The 20,772-nt window shown below is 38.1% G+C and overlaps 5 protein-coding genes across 5 annotated transcripts; 3 read left to right on the top strand and 2 right to left on the bottom strand. All coding sequences in view use genetic code 12, as the record gives it.

The window, feature by feature from the left end:
• Positions 1–1,687: 1,687 nt before the first annotated feature.
• Positions 1,688–4,027, bottom strand: KNS1 (serine/threonine protein kinase; the record flags this gene model as incomplete). The annotated part of the gene is made up of 1 exon (XM_036809156.1): positions 1,688–4,027. The coding sequence occupies one exon, from the start codon at positions 4,025–4,027 to the stop codon at positions 1,688–1,690; it is 2,340 nt and encodes a 779-aa protein (XP_036665821.1).
• A 5,280-nt stretch (positions 4,028–9,307) lies between these two features.
• OFI1 (Ofi1p) lies at positions 9,308–11,203 on the top strand (the record flags this gene model as incomplete). The annotated part of the gene is made up of 1 exon (XM_036809155.1): positions 9,308–11,203. The coding sequence occupies one exon, from the start codon at positions 9,308–9,310 to the stop codon at positions 11,201–11,203; it is 1,896 nt and encodes a 631-aa protein (XP_036665820.1).
• A 1,195-nt stretch (positions 11,204–12,398) lies between these two features.
• On the top strand, positions 12,399–14,192 carry CPAR2_202920 (uncharacterized protein; the record flags this gene model as incomplete). Its single annotated transcript, XM_036809154.1, has 1 exon — positions 12,399–14,192. One exon carries the CDS (start codon positions 12,399–12,401, stop codon positions 14,190–14,192), a length of 1,794 nt encoding a protein of 597 aa, XP_036665819.1.
• Positions 14,193–14,580: 388 nt separating this feature from the next.
• Positions 14,581–19,082, top strand: KEM1 (chromatin-binding exonuclease; the record flags this gene model as incomplete). The annotated part of the gene is made up of 2 exons (XM_036809153.1): positions 14,581–14,584; positions 14,641–19,082. The coding sequence occupies 2 exons, from the start codon at positions 14,581–14,583 to the stop codon at positions 19,080–19,082; spliced, it is 4,446 nt and encodes a 1,481-aa protein (XP_036665818.1).
• Positions 19,083–19,209: 127 nt separating this feature from the next.
• Positions 19,210–19,589, bottom strand: COX19 (Cox19p; the record flags this gene model as incomplete). The annotated part of the gene is made up of 2 exons (XM_036809152.1): positions 19,210–19,508; positions 19,571–19,589. The coding sequence occupies 2 exons, from the start codon at positions 19,587–19,589 to the stop codon at positions 19,210–19,212; spliced, it is 318 nt and encodes a 105-aa protein (XP_036665817.1).
• Positions 19,590–20,772: the final 1,183 nt, after the last annotated feature.

Below are 20,772 nucleotides of genomic sequence, written 5' to 3'. Positions count from 1 at the left end.
GCTACGAACCTATCACCAGAAAAACCGTTGGTGAGGTAACGAGTGGGGCAGAGTGCTTTGTTGGGAACAATAAAACAAATATAGGAAATAGTTATAGCCAATAAGTGGTGCAAGTGTAAGTGCAAACCGTAAATGCAGCCTATTGTCCTTTTGAGACAATTTGCAAAATGGCCAATCGGACGATTTGAAGAGTGTCTCTCATTCTCCACTTCCTACTGAGCAAACTAGAGAATATTCATATTTAGCTCGGATCTGGAAAGTCAGCGAGAGGCATGATTACAACGAAGAAGAATTTCTTTTCATCATGTGGTAAATCTGCTCATATTGTGTCTACGTATTTGATCCTCTCGCACCACAACTTTTAATCTGAGACATACATATATGTTCCCTGCACGACAAAGATTTAGTGCCACTTGAAAGTTGAAAAATTTTTTTTTTTTCACCAAATAAAAATTTTCATGAATCCAATGGTCTTTACTTTTGTACTTTATCGTATGTAGCCAATTAAGAATCAGTCTAAAGCTGATTTGACTTTATCTTTTTGTGCTCTATGGCCAACTGTTACATTTCTTGTTCAAGCTATGACCATGTTACGAATCTAGAATTTCTTGAAAATAGGGGGACAACAACAATTGAAAAAGCTTCTTCAGGTGTGCTTTTTACACAATTCTTCGTAAACGTGACTGTCACATTTTTTGCCGATGTCTTACACCACGGTTACAGTCACTCCTTGATGTTACTACTCAAACAACTTGAACGACGGCTGCTTGTTCTAGATTTGTCTCCTTCTAACGTCTATTCGTTTCTTTTTGTTATTGTTCTCGAAACTCCGCTTCGGAAAAATTCATAAACGAGAACGTTATGAAACTAAAAAACATCTCATTAGATTAAACCAAGAAAAGAGGTCCAACCTAGTTCAAAATGAATGACCTTGAGTAGTGTTTCTCTTTTACACGGTGTACATCGGGTATAATTTAACCGTTATGTCATATGGATTTACGACGTGCACACTATTTCCAAAGCCAACATATTTTTATGTAGCCATAAAAAGAAATTTAACTATTGTTCTTGTTTACTCCCCTCTTCTTCCACTCCAAAAAAAAGGGCAAGGCAAGAGTCTAGATCATTTCGATATTGATGGTGGTGTAGATTGAGATCATCTTTGCTGCATTTATTATTACATCAGTGTAAATGCAGTCAAAAACTTTGTGGAAAGGAGGGTGGCCACTTGTTCAATCAGTTGAAAGCTCTCACGTCAAAACTTACCCGTTCAGCCCCTATGCAAAGCACTGATTCAATAATCATGCAAATGGCTTAGTATTACGATGGCAAAAGAGGCTCAACATGCTCTCTTAGTGTGAGTCTTAGCCCCCTTTTCTTCTCTTAAACGAAGCACAATGGTAAACTACACATAAAATCCAAAATTAAACACACTGAATTAAACACCCACATATAATCAATCAATAAAAGGGTAAGTAGGTAATGTAAAACAAAACTGAAAAACTAATCACATGAAAAATGGTATCAAATAAAAAAAAAATGGGAAACCAAAACGAACTGAATAAAGAAATAAAATTAAAAAAGTAACGGAGGTGGCAGCGAATAGCAAACCAGTCTTTCAAATTCCAACACACACACCCCTCTCCCCCGCAATGAACCAAATCAAAAAGTCGGCAAAAGCATTCTTCTATACTGTACCTTCATCTTGTATACCCAAATTAAACCACGGATGGTTCAACGCATCCAATGCGGTAATTCGATCTCTAGGATTAATGACAAACAACTTCCGCAACAAGTCAATGAAAAACCACCAAAATGTAAAATTGCCAAAATTTATCAAATGTTTATTCTCCTCATAATTTTGATTTAATGAGTAATCAAAATTAATCTTTAATCCAATTCGAGAACTGATGAATAAATCGATTCTTGACAACTCTTCCACGGCGTCAATGAACTTTTGTGGGGTCGATGCAGTTGGGAACTGTAAAGTCAAAGAGTTGGCTACAGTTCTCTCCTCATCGAAAATAACAACATCATCATCATCATCAGAATCAGAATCATCAAGTTGTTCCAATTGGTGCACATTACGACGTCCGCGTTGATGATGATGACGACGTAAAGATGGGTCGTAACCAGCATCACTATGAAGACCCACAGCACGCACATTTCGTACAACTTCTTCTTCCTCATCATCATCATCATCCACCGACGACGACGATATAGATGTCGTACCCGAGGGTGAATCTTGTGCAGAGTTGTGCAACAAGTGGTCATCATCTGAAGACACACCGACATACTCATTGGTGAAGTACTCTAGTCCACATTCATTTTCATTCAACTTTGACAACTTTACCATCTCTTTATCGATCCTGTAACCGGCAATCTTTTCAATCATTGCCAAATGCTCTAAGTTGTCATGAGTTTTGAATAAGGGCTCACCGATAATTAGCTCAACAAGGATGCAGCCAATTGACCACATGTCACAAGGAAAAGACCAGCCAGTTCCCAATACAATTTCCGGAGCTCGATAATGACGAGTAGAAACAATCAGTGAATGGTACTCATCATCAAAAATAGCACTGCCAAAATCAATAACTTGTATCAATGGGTTTTTAAGTACTTTCGATGTCTTGGGCACCCTCTTGGTGTTGCTCTTTGGCGAGGCGGCAGTGGTGGCAAGGTTCATAAATGCACTCTTGATGGTGGAACTATACAATTGTTTTTTTGTAAACGAGTCATCGTGTAGCAATATATTCTCTGGTTTAAGATCAGTATGGATCAAATTCAAATCATGGAGAAAAGTGACGGATCTAATCAACTGCTTTGAAATTGCTTGGATGTGACTTCCAGGGAATGAAATGAATTTATTATTCTCCAAGAAATCATATAATGAAATCTTCAACAAATCAGTGACAATGCAAATGTGGCCACGATAGTCAAAGCATTCACGCAAATGGATACAATGGTTTTTGTTTGCGTTATCAAACTTTTTCAACGTTGATAATATCCTTAATTCAATCTTGGCTGCGTCTCTATATTTTTGGATGTTTCGTATAATCTTTATTGCCACTTGTTCTCTATTAACCTTGTCAAAGCATTGCACAACTTTTCCAAACGTTCCCTGTCCCAACAACTTGACAATAACAAATCGATTGGCAAAATTGTCGTTAATTTTAATGATGTAATGGCCATTTTCATCGTCGCATGGCGGTAGGTTATTCTGATGTGGTATGACGTTGGCTTTGATATTGCCCAACTTAGGTGTTTGCAAGATATAGTTATTGGGTAGCTTGTTGTAAAAGCATTTAACCTGAGGCAATTGAGGTAGTGAGCTAGTTCGCTGTTTTTTGGTTCTTGTGGATTTGTCAATTTCAAATTGATTCACATTGAATAGATTATAAGCTTCTTGTGCATCAGGGTTGATCAAAATTGAATCACTGTTATTTCTTCTGCCTCTAGGTACAATATCCTTCTCATCGATTATGATGATATCGTCATCGTACTCATCTTCTTCCTCTCCCGTAATGGCATTATCGCCACAAGTACCGTGATCACCACCACCACCAAAGCCATCAACTTCATCCAAATCGTCCAAAACAAAAGCATCTGTCTCACCGTCATCTAAAATAGCGTCATTCTCTTCAACCAGCAAGAAGGGATTACTAAATTTTGATTTTTTGGGTTGCATGTGTGGGCTAAATCCAACTGCAGAGTTACCATCATATCCAAAGTTTGAATTTTGAGCAAATGAACTGCTTGACGTGCCTTCAAATGGATGTCTTGGGTCATGTTGGCTAGATTGAGTAAACTGCGAAGGGTCATATTGTTGTTGTTGTTGTTGCTGATGATGTAAAAATTGCAGTTGTACGTGGTGTTGTTGTTGCTGACGGTGTTGCTCTTGTTGTTGCTGTTGCTCTTGTTGTTGCTGGATCAGCAGTTGGTACGAGGAATTGAGAGTTGCCGATTGCAGTGGGGCAAAATTCTCACTATAACCTCTTGGACGTTTCCTGTTGGTAAGGAGTGACATTTCTGATAGAGTGTATTGTGAAGAAAGACGAATCGACTGAGTATTCTCTCTGATTGAGAAAGGGGGTGCAAGGGGTCCGAAGCTTGGATGATTTAAACAAACGAAATCAAAAGAAAAGAATTGAACCACTCGTTGAAGTGTGTCTTTGTATTGCCAAAGATAGTAAGAGACGGACCTACTATCCCTCTAGATGTATATATATGGTTTTTGTTGTCACTGTATTATGATGGTTTGATTTTGCACGTTTGAGTCAAACAAGATAGAGAAAGAATTGATGATTTTTTTTTTAGAAATAAATTTGGTTGCCTGTGGGCAAGAAAGCTGATTCTCCCTTTTCCGCATACTAAAATAAAATAATAATAATAATAATAATAATAATAATAAAAGAAGAGAACGTTTTCACTCTTTGAAAAAACGTAGAGGTCAGATGGGGTAATGCAAAGTAAAGCTTTCCAGTGGTCAGCACACCCTCCACCGCACCTATGCCTTATACCATTATTTTTTCATCTTTGGCTTCTGAACGTTGTTACTTTGATAAGCTCTACTGATACCCACGTTGTTGTGCTTCATTTGATGCATTTAATATTTGTGTGCGTGTGTGTATGAAGCACAAAAAAAAAAGATAGAAAAAGGGCAATCCAAATTTTGATTTAGTAGATGAAGAAAGCGGAGAAACGCCGTTTTAGCTTTTACTTTGGTATTATGTCGTGTTTAGTCTTCCGAATCAGTTCAGCCATCGTGTTGGGAATTCTGAGGCTTTTGAAGCTATGTACACTGAGAGTGTCCACAAGGGCATTGTATATTATTTCCTTATCGGACTATCAGTGTCACCACTACACAATAACAGAGCTTATAAATTCTCCCTTGTATTTTGTAAAGGTATTTTTTTCACTTTTGTACAACACATTGAAACAAGGCTTATTCTACTCAACTGCCATTGCTCTCTGCTGTTCGTGAAAGTGGACAAACACAGACCTAATGGTTTATGCGTAAGAGAGCTCAAAGCGGCCTTGAGTAAATCTGCACCAGTTATTGGTGTTGTGACTAAGGAATGACAATAGCAAAGTCTCATTATGATAAAACAAAGTCGTGTAACCTTGTCACGAAATCAAAAAAAAAACGTAGAATGAGAAAAATGGAGTCACAAAAAAACATGAGACGACGAGAATGAAGGAGCAACGTGGGGATGTGTGCTCATCAAGCTCAAGATGAGAGTAAAGCTGATGAAGGCGTTTGGTTTGAGGTGGTGGCAAGCTGCTGAACCTACCTTGCTTTTCCAACTACTTTCCTCTTTACGACACTGCTAAATGGCTTCGAATGTTTGCTAATTCCAGCTTCGTATTTATGTAGCAACCCAATAATTTTGTAAATTTTACACGACTAGTATAAGTCGCCACAGTTAATAGGTGATGTGTGTGTGCTGCCAATTACTTCGCCAAGTTTACAACACCTCATCTTCATGTCACTGCTGAACTTGGAATTGCGCGATGTCTTTTAACAAGCCCCACAATCTTAGTGAATCAATGATGATTGTAAAGTTTGATAATCATTAGCAGCTTCTATAAATCATGGTCAACCTTACATTGTGACATAACGTGCTCTAAACTACTTTGTTTATAAGAGAGTTATAGAATATTAAGCCCCACAACGTATTCAAGTTACTTTCGAACCACAAAGCACTATTTCGGTCTAATTTCATGTAAATGGATGCAAATTGTAGTTGCAACATCATTCATAAAAAAAAAAAAAGAAAAGAAAAATTAACTCGATCTTGTAGCTTTGTTTTGCAACTGAAGGTGTTTCTAGTTTAATTTGAGTTGGAACACCGCCAATCTTATTTTATACCAAGTCTTGACTTCAGCCCCTCTATTTTGTTCATTTACATTAAAACGCAAATCAAAATCTTATTTTCAGTTTGCCTTTTGAAAAAAAGCCTTGAAATTCTAAAACGTCCTACTTTAGTATGGTTTTAGTAGTTTAAACGAGAGATCGACAAAATGTAACCTTTCTTTCTCTCAAGCATAAAAGTTTAACAACTTGTTATTGAACGTTACAGAGTCTGTGGATTGCATGGCTTGAAATTCTATACAAGTGAAAATTGTTTGTACGTTGGATTCAACGCACATTTCACATCCTCTACGTCTCGATGCAGGGAGACATTGAAAAAAGACCTTGCTAGTTTTCACCCCACCCCTCTTTTACCCTTTTGTTGAGTACGACTCCATTTGAAAAAGTACGAGACGGTATATAGGGTTGCTTATGAGATGACGAGGTCCAAAAAGTAAGCCTACACAAACGAAAGCAAACTTATCACACGGATTCTATGTACCCCACATTTATTAGATTTATTTGCTTCCCAGTGGTTGAATTCAACTTGCATTGAGGAGGTACTCATTCCAGTGAAGCATTGGGTTACTAGTAACTCATGGGGTGTGCTTTGGCACAGACCGGTTTCAATCTCTCCCCTCCTTTCGCTTTTAGTGGAACTCCAAGCGTTTCAAGTCTCAATTGTATTCCTCAATTCGCCTATTCTTGTCTTCTGTTTGAATTGCACCACGTTTCCATCGTCATGAAAATGTACAATGAAAAACGGCAAGAACAATGTCAAATTAATGTTCAATAGGAAATGTATGCTTACACAAACGCGGTGACTGAGGTATTAGAAACATTTGGTGCTTGACATTATACATTTTTCTTAGCTTTGGGTTTTTGTTTTTCCGTTTTTTTTTCTCTCTACTACTATCGCAATATCGTTTTGTGATACTTTTCTTTTTTTTTGTGCCTGGAAAAATGAAAAAAAACCAGGCCATATATTATTTTAGGTTTTTTCATCAACGGTTTTTTTTGTGTGTTTTGGAAGACCGGATTTCGCTTAAAAAAAGTTAAAACATATAGCTGGACGCGGAGTTACATACACCTGTTAAAGTGCACATGGACAGCTCACTCTCTTTGCCACCAGTCATATTCATTAGATTGCTATGTACAACTCTCTCTATAGTGATGGGTTTGTGTAAATGCACACAAAGCGAGCACATATACACACCTGCAGTTTTCCGCCATTCTTTACATCCCAGAACAATAGATGTAGTGTACCTTCTTCCAAAAAAGAGAAAAAAGAAAACATAACAAATGCTATTACCGAATGAGGCAAAAAGCAATGTGATTGGTTAACCCTTCGAACAAAAAGAAAAAAAAATGTGATGTGGTTTTTAAAGTTCGATGGGTTGGTTTCAAACACCCCCGGTTATTGATGCCCCTTTTGTTGCAAAATCGAAGTTTTTTAACAGCCATACGGAACCGATTATTAAACCATTGTGCATAAATCTGAGACAGTTTCTATTGAGTTTTATGTATGTGATGGAAAGACGGAAAAACAAAAACAGAAAGAAAAAAAAAATCAGCATAGAATAAACAATAATGATAATAATAATAATAATAATAATAATAACAATAATATTATTATCTATGGAAAAGTGAAAAGCTTCTTTGCTGTTACAAATGCAATAGATTATAAATTATTATAACTTCGTTTGTCTCTCTATATGTAAAATCTGAAACCAAAAGTCCGAAGACGAGTTGTATTTGCAACCAATTTACAAACCACAGACTACGCTATTGTAATATGGAGCTTGGTTATCACAAAACTTTCATTCTCTAGCCAATGATTACTGACTTTGTGTGAGCTGCTGTGTTCTGTTTTGTTTTTCGCTGAAGAACTTTTCTACTATTGATTAAAAACTATTCAAAGAAGTCGCTATAGAGAACCAGCTAGACCACAACGTAAAGACTGCTTTTGGGACATTCCTAATCGCAGATGTCACTCACCATTTATAATCATCTTCTTGTGAGTTTCAGACACTCATCAACTGGTCATAAGCTAGCCACACCCCACACTCCATTTGTATAATAGATTCAATGAAAGATAGAGTTATAAGGTTGCTGTCTTTTTGCTTTTGTATCTTGTAAAGGAAACAATTCAGCCGCTTTGCAGGAGTGTCGGTGTGTGTAATAGAGGTGGATGTATTTTTTTTCTTGTTCTTCTGTTGAGTATAAGTTTGTGTAATAAAATTGTCTTCTTGATGCCTTTTTTGATCTGTGTACACGACGACTTGCCACAAAAGAGCAGTGCGTATCTGCATATGATCACACTCAAATATTAGTATAACATTATAAGGTTTTCTTTTGTTACACTGTATTTTTTTTTTGGACTCTTTTGATTTGAATAAACTTTTGGTCTATCCTTCTCTCTCATTTGTAGCTTGTGAAGATATATATATAATAAATATCTTCAAAATATGAGCCCACGGATAAAAAGAAAAGGAAAAAGCATTTGAAACAATAGCTATGGAAGTATGGTTACGTTTCTTTTCTCTCTATTGTTTTTCAGAACAAAGAGAATATAAAAATATAAAAAAATAAAAAAAAAAAAAAAGAAATGCAAAAATAAAAAAAAAAATGTATGAATAAATGAAAGTTAGTTCAATATGTATCATCCTTATATGCTGATTCTCATCGACTTATGATATTAGTATTAAGCTTTTTTCCGTGGATCAATACGATATCTATGATGAACTAGATTCTAGTTCTCTTTGCCGCGATTCTATAATCAACATCGTCTGTGTCACGCTGTCTGTGACACGCTATCTGTGACAGTCCACAAAGAAAAATATTAAAGTTTGTATATATATAAAAGCATATCTCACTCGCCATCAAAACCGAGCACCCCCTTCAACCTTCCAACCCCCCTGATCTACAACATTCAAGGAATCGTTCCATAGTTTTTTATTATTTTCTTAGTAATTTTTTTTTACTTTCTATTGCCACTGTTCTTCCTAAACAAAAAAAAGAACAAAAGGTGTTTGATTTTGTTAACAACAAAAAAAACAATTAATTACAAAGATATTATTATTATTCAAATAATAATAATATTCCATTACATCATACGCAAAAACAGAATTTTCTTTTTCTCAACCATAATATAGCCCAAAAAAACTTTTGATTGTATTGGAGATTTGTAAAACAGCACTGGTAATTTACAAGTCGGAGAGAAGTATCGTCAACCACTTTCAATCATACAGGTTTTGTCCTCCACTACACCAACAAGTGATAAAGCTTTACTGTTCCACGCGTCATCTGCTGCATCAAGCATAGTCATTGCGAACATTACTATTAAACCCATTTTTACATCCCATTATTAAAAAGAACAAACTAGCACCAGCAAGCAATTGAATGATCAGACAGCTTACCAATCATAGACATATCTGCTAGCCATTTCCACCCATGACACAAATCCCCACACTGTCGCTACATCCGAATCAGCTGGTTCTGCGTACACTGTCACCTCTGTCGGTGCAGCCACCATCATTACCACTACAGCAGCCACAGCAACAACAACAGCAGCAACAACAGCAACAACAGCAACAACAGCACCCACATCGCCATGATCATGCACTACAACAGACTCAATCTGAGGTGCAGTTAGATGTACCTCACCCACCAGATCAACAGATGGACTACTTCCATCCACAAGCAGGCGATAGTACGCTTATACCGAATACACCAGTCCATCATCAACCCCCGGAACAAGACCTGTCCCAGTTAATATCTACAACTGGTAAACAACGACTACCTAGGAAGTACTTTTGCAAAACTTGTAATCAAGGCTTTACTAGAAAACACAATATGGTAAGCCATGAACTTATACACTCGTCTTTGAAACCCCATATTTGCAACGTTTGCCATTTGAAATTTAGGAGAATACATGATTTGAAACGTCATGAAAAACTTCATACTGGAGAAAAACCATATAGTTGTGATAGGTGTTCACGAAGGTTTGCCAGACCTGACGCATTAACGAGGCATCAGAACTCGACAAATGCATGTACAGTGAATGCAAATAGCAACAACAACAACAACTTTTGCAATAACAATTCCATGGGTAACATTCATAATGGTTACACAAATGGAGAATCCAGTTCACCCAACTTCAATCAAAATCCTGTTAATAACCAAACAAGACCACTTTCCCATTTACATTCGGGTAACAGTGTTGACAGCGGTGACGAAGTCCCTCAACGTCCGGCATTAGCGGTCAATCAACACGACGAACGAGATTCTTCAGCAGCGTCAAATTCAACTGGTGCATCCTCCAATTTTAGTTCCACAGGCAATGAACCTGCCACCAGTGGTGACTCTACAACAACCCACGATACAAACTGTATACCGACATTGAAAACAATTGGACTCGATCAGGAAAATTCGGACAATAAACAAAATACCAGAAGTCGCAGTAACCAAGAGTTTAGCACAAATCGTCATCAGCATATGACTGAACAACAACGAAGAACGCAAAGTCTTGACAACAAAACGTATCCAACTATACAGAAACACATCTTGCAGAAAGCTTCCAGTGGATCATCATCAGCATTTACACCAAACCCAATACATCCCCTCAGTTTCTACCCATTTCCTAACTTCAACAACCTCAACAGTAGTAACAATAGCAACCCCAACAATAATAATAACCATCACATGAATCAAATCTCATTACCGCCACTTTCAGTACCACATCAACCACTGCCTCAAGCTTCATTCATCCCCCAAATGACTCCACATTTTCCCCAGCAAAATTTCGATGGACTGCTACCAATTATCACAAAAGGCACTGGTGCTAGCTCCATCACCACCATCAGCGGTACACCCTATGGTGACGAAGTTCATCCGATACAGCGCAGTGATCTGACGAGTGTTTCCACTCTTGCACTGGCCAAAAGCTCGCCAGGTCTACCGGGGCTTACCCATATTGCTGCAACACCAATGAAGTTCCCACCCAATCCTACATCCATACTGAAAACAATCGTTGCCGGCAAATATTGGACATCAAACTTATCTCCAGGGAGGCCACCCAAATCAGGAAACATTACAGCTGGTGTAACTGGCGCTACTGGTGGGACGCCTATTTCAAACCCAACGCAAATTGGTAATTCTAACTGGGGTCCTTCGCAAAATCGCGGTGCTTTCATTTCATCTTTGCCTCCTCCTTCTCAATTGTTGAATTCAGCCTCATATTCTGGGACAAATAGAAATGTATCACAACAGCTGGAGCTAAAAGCAGATGGCTCATCTTCTCAATCAGCTCAAGATCATCATTTTGCACCCAGACCACGGGACTTGTAATGGATTGTGTACAAAGAATCCAGACATGAGATGTTAGAGTAAATTCAATTTGGAGTTAGGGTCTGAGTAGTAATACTGATGGGGAGTATCTATTTGACGATGCGAAAGTCTACAGGAACGTCGTTTATGGATCTTACTATATTTATTGACATACTCAGCGTGCTATTTTGCTGATATGCAAGCTCATCTCAACCAGTTTAGACCTGCCTGATGAAACCGTATTTGATTTGATAAGTAAAGAATTTAAACACAACTGTATCCACTACTCAAAACCATCAAACGCAATCCGCTTATAAAATTGGATCCAGAATGGTGCCATGTGCATGTTTTATCCCAAAGAAAACTTTGGTATTTCATTTCCTAGAACTTGTGAGAGCATTTTGTATAATTCTTTCGTGTATTTGTTTTCGTTTTATCCATTATTTATGAAGAGTGTAAGTAATATATAAGTGGACGTCTGAAAAGTAGAGTTGTAAAAAGTGGCCAATATTTCAAAGGAGCAAATGGTAGGGCGCACAAAATCAAACGGTAGCTTATAATATAATTGTGGCTCTTGGTCTTTGTCTTTTTCTTTTATAATTACATAAACCACACTTTGTAGTTTGAGAGGTTAGTAGCTCTGGATAAACATCCATTATCCATTTCTTTTTAAATGCCTGCTTACAAAAGCGAGTAACCTGGGATGTAATTCATCTTGTGGGTATATTTCAAGGAAAGGTAGTGTACCGTTACACAAATGGCTTATCTTTATCTGCATGATCATTTTGTGTGTGAGTAAGCTACATATCCTTTAGTAAGAGTACCCTTCTGAATGCTTTTGCAACTACCCAGTGAAACTGAGTCCAAACTAGTCAGCTTATGAGAAACATGGCTTAATGTTAAATTTATAGCAATACGGCGGCATAAGTACACCTATTTATACATTTTGATTTTGTTGTTCCCTATCTGTTTATTTCCTTATCCCCTTTTTGTTTCTTCCCTCCCTAAAACAATCCTAAAAAAAAATTAAACCCACATTTAAATTGATAGCAACAAAGTCATTCACCCTTTTTATCTTTTTTTTTTTTTAAAAAAAAAATCTGTTTAAGACTAGGTTTTCACTTCAGCAGCTGGATCTCAAAAAGAAGGGGCCTTATACCGCGTGAAACTTCTTCGGATATAGGTACTTCAATCAGGTTATAACTATTCTTTGCGAATGCTGGAAAGTACTAAAATTAAAGGAAAGGGTGGCGTGTCATCAATATCAAAAACGACAAGCTCCGGTGGTGCTAGTGGCGGTGCAAGTTCGATTGATGAAGACTGGTCTATAATTTCATCATCTTCCGATTTTGATGATGAGAGGTCAACTACGAGTTCCGATGGGAAACACAATACTGAGTCGGAAGATAAGTTGGGGTCGCTGAATATGGATGGGTCGTTATTCAAGGTGCCTAGTGTCATTCCTGGACTTGCTGATCAGGGTTCAATGCTGTCCAAGCATGGGTCAGAAGTGAGAGAAGGTGCTGTTGCGAATAATGAAGGCAGATGCACCAGAGACGACGTAAATGATGGCCACTCTCCTTTGTCATTGTCACTGGCTTCAAACCTGGAAGACTCTCGATCTGATGAACTGGCAAAATCTGTCAATGTCGGGTCAAAAATTAGGTTTTTTGAAAACATGAATCTGTTCAATGAGTCGATTAAACAGAAGTCAAGTGATTTTTATACCAATTACGCTAAAGACAAGATTGATCAGTTGAACAAATACGTCACTGAACAGAATAGGTCAGTTGGATTACATGATGATACAGAAGAGAGAAGTGATGAAGTAAAGGAATCACAAGCTGATTCTGCTAGCGCTCTTGCTGCAAGTTCTGATGATGTTGGCGCTGACTTGGAAAGTACTATCGAATTGCAAGCGGAATGCAAAGAAGAGGGTGATACAGCAGCAAATATGGAGTCAACTGCAGAACCCTCCATTTTGAAGGAGTCAGGGACCAAAGCGAAACCCACCTCGCCAATAAAAGTCAGATTAATCAATACTTTACAACAATTTTTGGATTCCCACTCGGAGTATCTTTGCTACTACCTTTTTGCCATAATTGTGGGACTAATACCAACTGTTTATGCTATTCACCACTTCGCCGTCAATAGAGAAACAAAGCCAGTCACTGCATATGAGAAGTTCAATCAATATTGGGATAGCTTTATTTACCAAGAAACACCAGTTACAAGTGGCAACTTTTTCCCATTCGGTCACAAGAAATTGAAAGTGAATAGATTTGTAAACTATGGCAAACAAGTTAGAGCTAGTTTAGCACCAAGGTTGCAATTTACACGTGAGTGGGCTAATAAAGCTGTGGAAGACGTGGGCCCTATTGCAAACAACTGGTTGATCAAAACTCAGAATGGCATCATGTTGGCGAATAAGAATATACATATGTGGTTTCATGAGACGAGCAGGTTCACAACAAATGAATATCATAATATAAAGGATTTTGCCACTCGTGGTAGCACCATGGCATCAATGTATGGAAGATTGGGTATGGACTACGCATCCCGAAATGGAAGGATCTTTGCTGGCAATTTATCCAAGTACACACGCACTTCAATTGATACGATGGATGATTGGTTACACGCTTCAAGTGTCGGAGCAGCTGTGTTTTATAAAACGTCTGCAAAAAGTTTCTCTAAGCACAAAAAGATCACATCAATAATTTTGAAAAGGTTTGGAAGAAAGTGTGCAAGGGTTGGAAAATATGGACTTCGGAGATCAAGTAGATATAGCCGCAGGGCTTTTAAGAAGCTTGTAAGGCTGTACCCTGGCTGGAGAAGGAAAGTGGAATCACAAGTCCTTGCTTGGTCAAAAAGAGGGGCACTATTTTGGTCAAAAGATTCTTTTTTTGGTAAACAAATCAAGAGCCTGTCAAGACTCGTCTTCAAGAAGTACACCGAATTCGCCAAAACTTTTCGTGGTGTTTGTGACGAGAATGGGTTGGAGGTGCTTTAATTCGGAAAGTGGCATTCAAAGCTGCATACAAGAATGCAAGTAGGTAACGTGATATCTGTCATGCTACCTATGGAACGGAATTTGTTGGTTAAGCAGGATTTAGGTTGGTTTAGTTTTAATTCACTGGTTTGCTTTTGCTATTTTGTTTTTTATATATATCCCGTACACTCAAGTATATGTTTTTTTAATTCAGGAGAAGTCGTGTGTATCGTACAACAATTGAATGCTCGTGGTGGTTGGTGTGTCTTAGAAAAAATTAAAACCTCTCTTTTCTTTTACTACTTCTGACGGAATTTTTCGCAAAAAAAAAAAAGGTTCGACATTTTGAAAGGCACTTTTTGCTTTATACAACAACAAAGTATACACAAGAACTAATATTTTTACAAATATGGGTATGTCTATTGTTCATCCTCTTTTGAGTTTGTCCTTGGCTACTAACTTAGACTAGGTATTCCCAAGTTTTTTAGATTTATATCAGAAAGATGGCCTTTGATTTCGCAGTTGGTTGATGAGAAGCAGATACCAGAATTTGACAACTTGTATCTCGATATGAACTCGATCTTGCATACGTGTACGCATTCGAACGACGGATCGATAACACGTATATCAGATGACCAGATGTATGCTGCCATATTCAACTATATTGATCATTTGTTTAGTATAATCAAACCCAAAAAGACATTTTATATGGCCATTGATGGGGTTGCACCTAGAGCCAAAATGAATCAGCAAAGAGCACGAAGATTTAGAACTGCGTATGAAGCTGAAATCAATTTGAAAAAAGCCATTGAAAATGGTGACGAGCTCCCAAAAGAAGATCCATTTGATTCTAATTCGATTACACCAGGTACGGAATTTATGGCCAAATTGACGGAGAATTTAAAATACTTTGTACATAAAAAGATCACTGAAGATTCCCGATGGGCAAATATTGAAATTGTTTTGAGCGGTCACGAAGTTCCCGGAGAAGGTGAACACAAGATTCAAGAGTTTATTAGAGCAGTTAGATCACAAGATGATTATGACCCAAATTTGAGACACTGTATTTATGGATTGGATGCTGATTTGATAATGTTGGGATTAGTAAGCCATGACCCCCATTTTGCCTTGTTACGAGAAGAAGTTACATTTGGGAACCGCAAGACTTCATCGGGTCCAAAAGATGTCACTGACCAAAAATTTTACCTTTTGCATTTGTCGTTGGTAAGAGAGTATTTGGAATTGGAGTTTAAAGAAGTTGAAGAGCAGGTTGATTTCGAGTATGATTTTGAAAAAGTTTTGGATGATTTTATTCTCATCATGTATGTCATAGGTAACGATTTTTTACCTCACTTGCCTGACTTGCATTTAAATAAAGGTGCATTCCCGTTGTTGTTATCTACTTTCAAGCAAAGTTTGCTTCAATCTGATGGGTATATCAATGAAGAAGGTAAAATCAATTTACGCCGGTTGAACATTTGGGTGCATCATTTATCGGAGTTTGAATTTGAAAATTTCGAAGAAAGAGAAGTTGACGTTGAATGGTTCAACAAGAAACTTGACGATGTTTCCATATCTGGAGAGAAGAAGAGGAAAAAGATTGGTAAGTTGTTGATTTTGAAAGAACAAAAAAAGTTGGTGGGTTATATTAAACCATGGCTTATGGAAGTGTCGAGCCAAACTGTCAACGATCTTATTCAATTGGCTAATGAAGACAAGTTGCCCACTTTGAAATTGAACAAGGAAGATGTGGAGAAAAATTTGGATTTCCTTAAACAATTTGCTTTGGAAGCTGGATTTTTAATTATTCATTCGAAATCAGATGATAGTTATGTGGCCAAATTGGATATTGATGGATTGTCACCAGCTGAATCAGAAGAAGATTACGATGAACGTATTAGCGAATTAAGGAAAACCGTCAAGTCGTATCAAGCGGCAAACTTGGTTGAAAGTCAAGATGTTCTTGGTGAGACAAAGGGGGTTTACGAGGAGAAATTTAAAACTTGGAAAAACAACTACTATGAAGAAAAGTTGCACTTCCCCATTGATGATAAGGAAAAGTTGATTGAAATGACTGAACATTACGTTGAAGGGTTGCAATGGGTTTTGTATTACTACTATCGTGGTTGTCCTTCGTGGAATTTCTATTACAAATACCACTATGCCCCAAGAATTTCCGATGTATCCCTTGGGTTGGAAGAATTGATCAAGAAGGGAGTTGATATAACATTTGAGAAATCAAAACCATTCAAACCATTTGAGCAATTGATGGCAGTGCTTCCTGCAAGATCCAAGAAATTAATGCCAGCTGCCTACTGGCCATTAATGACTGATGAAAAATCCCCCATTATTGATTTTTACCCTCATGAAGTTGACATTGATATGAATGGTAAAACGGCTTCCTGGGAAGCAGTTGTCTTGTTGGATTTTGTTGACGAAAAGAAGTTGCTTGATGCTTTAAAACCTATAGAATCAAAATTGACACCACAAGAAACAAAGAGAAACTCGTATGGACATAACATTAAATTCATCAACAATCCGCAAATCGACAAAGTTTACCCTTCACCTTTACCAGGGTTTTTCCACGATATTGAACACGACAAGTGTTACGAAACTGAGTTTGTTTTACCAGAGGTTGTTGAGCCCAAAATTGGCAAACTCGCGGAAGCACGTACAGGTACCGATTTACTGGCAGGGTTCCCAACTTTGAAATATGTCCCATTCACGTCTGAGTTGGCATTGAATGAAGTCAAGGTTTTCAATTTCTCATCCAAGTCGGAGACTATGATTTTGAATGTGGAAAATGTATGGTCTGATATGACTCTGCGTCAATTTGCTCAAAGCTTTGCTGGTAAATTGATTTATAGCAATTGGCCATTTTTAAGGGAATGTAAAGTGGTGAAAGTCGTTGATGGCGAATACAACTATGAATCAGTTAGAAACACCAAGGGGTTCAAGCATGTTGTTACAACTGACATGGATCCAGAGGAAAAAAGAAGTTATCGATCAACTTGTAATAACTTGGATTATTATTGGGATAAGACAAAGGGTGTAAAACTTGGACCTATTGAAGTTTTGGTCCATGTGAAAGCTGTCAATGGGTTGATAAGAAACCCCAATGGTGCGTACGTCAAGACGTACTCCAAAGACATTGAAGTGTACCCTTTGCAGTTAATTGTAAAGGATGTCACTCACAAGGATCAACGTTTCGCTACTAGACCTCCATTGCCAATCGAAGAGGAGTTTCCGGTGCACTCCCAAGTTATTTTCCTCGGAGATTTGGGCTATGGGGCTCCAGCGCAAGTTGTGGGCTACTCTGGTGACAAATTAAGTATCAGGGTCTCAAAAATATCATCTACGGCTGAACCAAACATTGGTAAAAGAAGGCAAAGTATAGAGGCTAAACAAATCAACTATGTTCCATCGTTTGATGTCAGCAAAAAGCTTGCTATCAATCCGCTCTTGTTGTCAAAAATTACAAGTCTGTACATGATACAAGATGGTAACAAAAAGATCAACATTGGATTAGAGTTGAAGTTTCAAAGCAAAAGACAAAAAGTTTTAGGGTATACCAAACAACTGGCTAATGGTAAATTTTGGGAGTTTTCCCCATTGGCAATCAACTTGATTCAATCTTACAGGCAGAAATTCCCCAAATTGTTTGCAAAACTATCTCAATTGAAAGGGTCAGATATTCCAAATTTGAAGGATGTGTCCGATGCAGATGAAATACAGGAAGTTAAAAAATGGTTGAAGGAGGTCAAGGCTGATTTGATTCCGGTTTCATTAGAGAGTCAATCATTCACCAAATTCAGTTTTGGTGCTATTGAGCAATACATGGAAAACTATATTTTGACTCAAGTACCCATGATCAACAAAGATATAAGGGGTGTTCCCAGAAATGCTATTCTCAATGCTAGCGAATCATACCAATTGTTAAGTGATCAAAAATTTGAGTTGGGAGATCGAGTCGAGTATGTACAGGATTTTGGAAAAGTGCCCAAAATGTCCAAGGGAACAGTTGTGTCGATAATCACTGTTGGCTCAAAAACCTCATTGGGTGTTATTTTTGATGTTCCTCAATTGAGTGGGAACAACATGAACGGTAAGCTTCAATCGAACCGTGGTCTTTTGTTGGATTCTTCGTTGGTGCTCAATTTAACTAATAGACAGTTTGTTTATCATTCCAGAGCTTCCAAGCAAAGAAAGCCAATGACCGAGGAGGAAAAAGTGGCTCGTATAAAAGCTTCTCAAGCAAAGAAGACGCATAAACCTCAGTCTCAGGGAGCAGCGCACACTGTGGAAAAGAAGACTGGCTCAGCCGCATCCAGCGAGAACGGTCAAACTAGTAGCAACCCAACAAAATCTAAAGGATCCAACGAGTTGTTATCCTTGTTGAGAAAGAAACTGTCGGACAAATCAGCGAACATAAAAGAATTTAAAGGGGTAGAAGCCGCCGACAAGGAAACACAAGATGAACAAAACCAAGCACACAATCCACAAGCAGCAAAGCAAATCTACAATCAAATATATTCAAACGTTATGAGTGAAGGAAGCTATCCAGTAAATGGCGGTCCTTATGTTCCAAATGCTCGCAATGGACCGCAATATGGTCAGCCCATTCCACCCCCTGCTCCTTATGGATTTCCGCCTGGCGCATATTATCAGCAACATCCATATCCAGTACCCCCTTCAGCTGCGTCTGCTTCACCGGCTGCACCACCCACTTTTCCACCACAGCAAAATCAGCTTCAGCAGCAAAGAAGTGGGTCTAATGGTGCTCCTGCTGCTACCCGGTCCAGCCAAGAAGGAAAACCTGAATCTAAAGAGCCCAATGCCATTGATCGGTTTTTGAATGCTACAAAGAAGTCCGATGTTGGTTCTGAGAAAGACCAAAAGAAAGACAATTGAGTACATTTTTCACAGTCTCATCTAAGATATAGATTTGTAAACTGTAATACTAAAGTGTTGAGCCACTTTGCTCTATATACAAGCTTTGATGCCAATTTTCTATTTACAGGAAACATAGCCGCCTCATTCACTTCAGACTACTTTGTTCTTCTTTCTTGACAACTTTAGTATTGCCATGACTATCTTTATCCCCTGGTAGATTAACCAACCCTAGCGAATCCCAATCACTCTTTTCCATCAACTGATTATCCATCCGGCACTTCAAATAGTCTTTGGCTAATATCCGACAGTTTGGAGCATTCTTATTCTCTGTGTATTTCATACATTTAAGGTACTTCATCATTTGCTCTTTGCATTCACCATCGTGGTCTAATGGGAACGACCCACGCTCGGGTGGAGTTGGTGTCCAAGTTCTGAAATTACCTCCTGATGAATGGTTGTTTGTTAGTAAAAAGTGATACGTATAGTGATATATTCGAAAGGCGTACCTGGTGCTCCTGTTGCCATTGTTGGATTATGAGTTGATGGTATGTCAGGAGATTTTCGGATTAGAAATTTTGAATAACTTGGTAGCTTGTATTGATGAATATTTTCAGTGTCCAAAAGTTTATAATAACGGCATTCACTTACACATGTATCCATGTGCATAGCGCTAGACAATTTAAATGTCATTGTGATTCATTATTACAGTCACGGCATTAATCAGTTTGGTATCAGGTATGAGTGAATTTGTGTTGAAATTTTGTATTGGGGCGCCGGGTACAACGGAATTACAGGTGAATAAAAGCCACAACCATCATTGGCTTTATTCGAAACTATGATAATTTAAACGAAAAGAATAAATATATTTATGAAGCAAATGAATGTAAGTTGAATCGAAATCCCTCAACAGAGGATGCTTACATCCTATTGTTGTATCATCATCAAATGGAAACACAAGGAGGTCATACTTGGGGATTGTTGGAAATCTGAAATAATGTTCAAATTCGTAGAATGTGTGACATCCGTGTTGGGAGGGTGTTTGTCAATATGGGCTGGTGGTATTTGATTACTAGTCAGTGATTTTAACGCAAGAAACCCATTTGGACAAGAATATAAGGTCGTTGCATTCAAAACCCTATGTTGAATAAGATTCACCTCAAAGTTGTTAACGCGAAGGCGGGAATAGACGCATTTAATCTATTGGCTTAATGTGGTTGATGTCGATGCACGAGCCATTGACAATACAGAATCAAGATAATACAAATAAGGTGATATCCACTTCTAACAATGGACTTTTAATTGTTGCTGCGCAGCAAGGGGGAGAGAGGGATAATGAGGTATTTCTTGCCGCGGGCTCTGGTTATGAGCCCTTAACGGACCGAAGGGCCATAATTTTTTATAATGGAGTTAAAGAGCCATGCTGAGGTATATTCAATTAAATCCGGACAAAGCTTTACCCGTCATCTGCTAATGACATGCCTCCGCGTATTGAACCCAAAAGCCCACGGGACATTTGCGTATATTTGATTAGCTTGGAAAACTGGAGAGATGCAGGTACAAACCTAACACTAGTGGTAGAAAAGTGGCACAAATAGTTTGGCATATTTTCAATAGAGTAAACAAGTTGTTTCTGTTGAAGTTATTGAGGGTTAGAACCGACTTTTCAGATACAGGGTGAAGGATATCGACAACTAACATTGCCACTTAT

The sequence above is a fragment of the Candida parapsilosis genome, contig 005809 (assembly GCF_000182765.1).
Source record: "Candida parapsilosis strain CDC317 annotated contig 005809".
NCBI lineage: Eukaryota > Fungi > Ascomycota > Pichiomycetes > Serinales > Debaryomycetaceae > Lodderomyces > Lodderomyces parapsilosis.
Note: the sequence above shows the minus strand (reverse complement) of the source record. Positions and strands in the feature narration are given on the sequence as shown.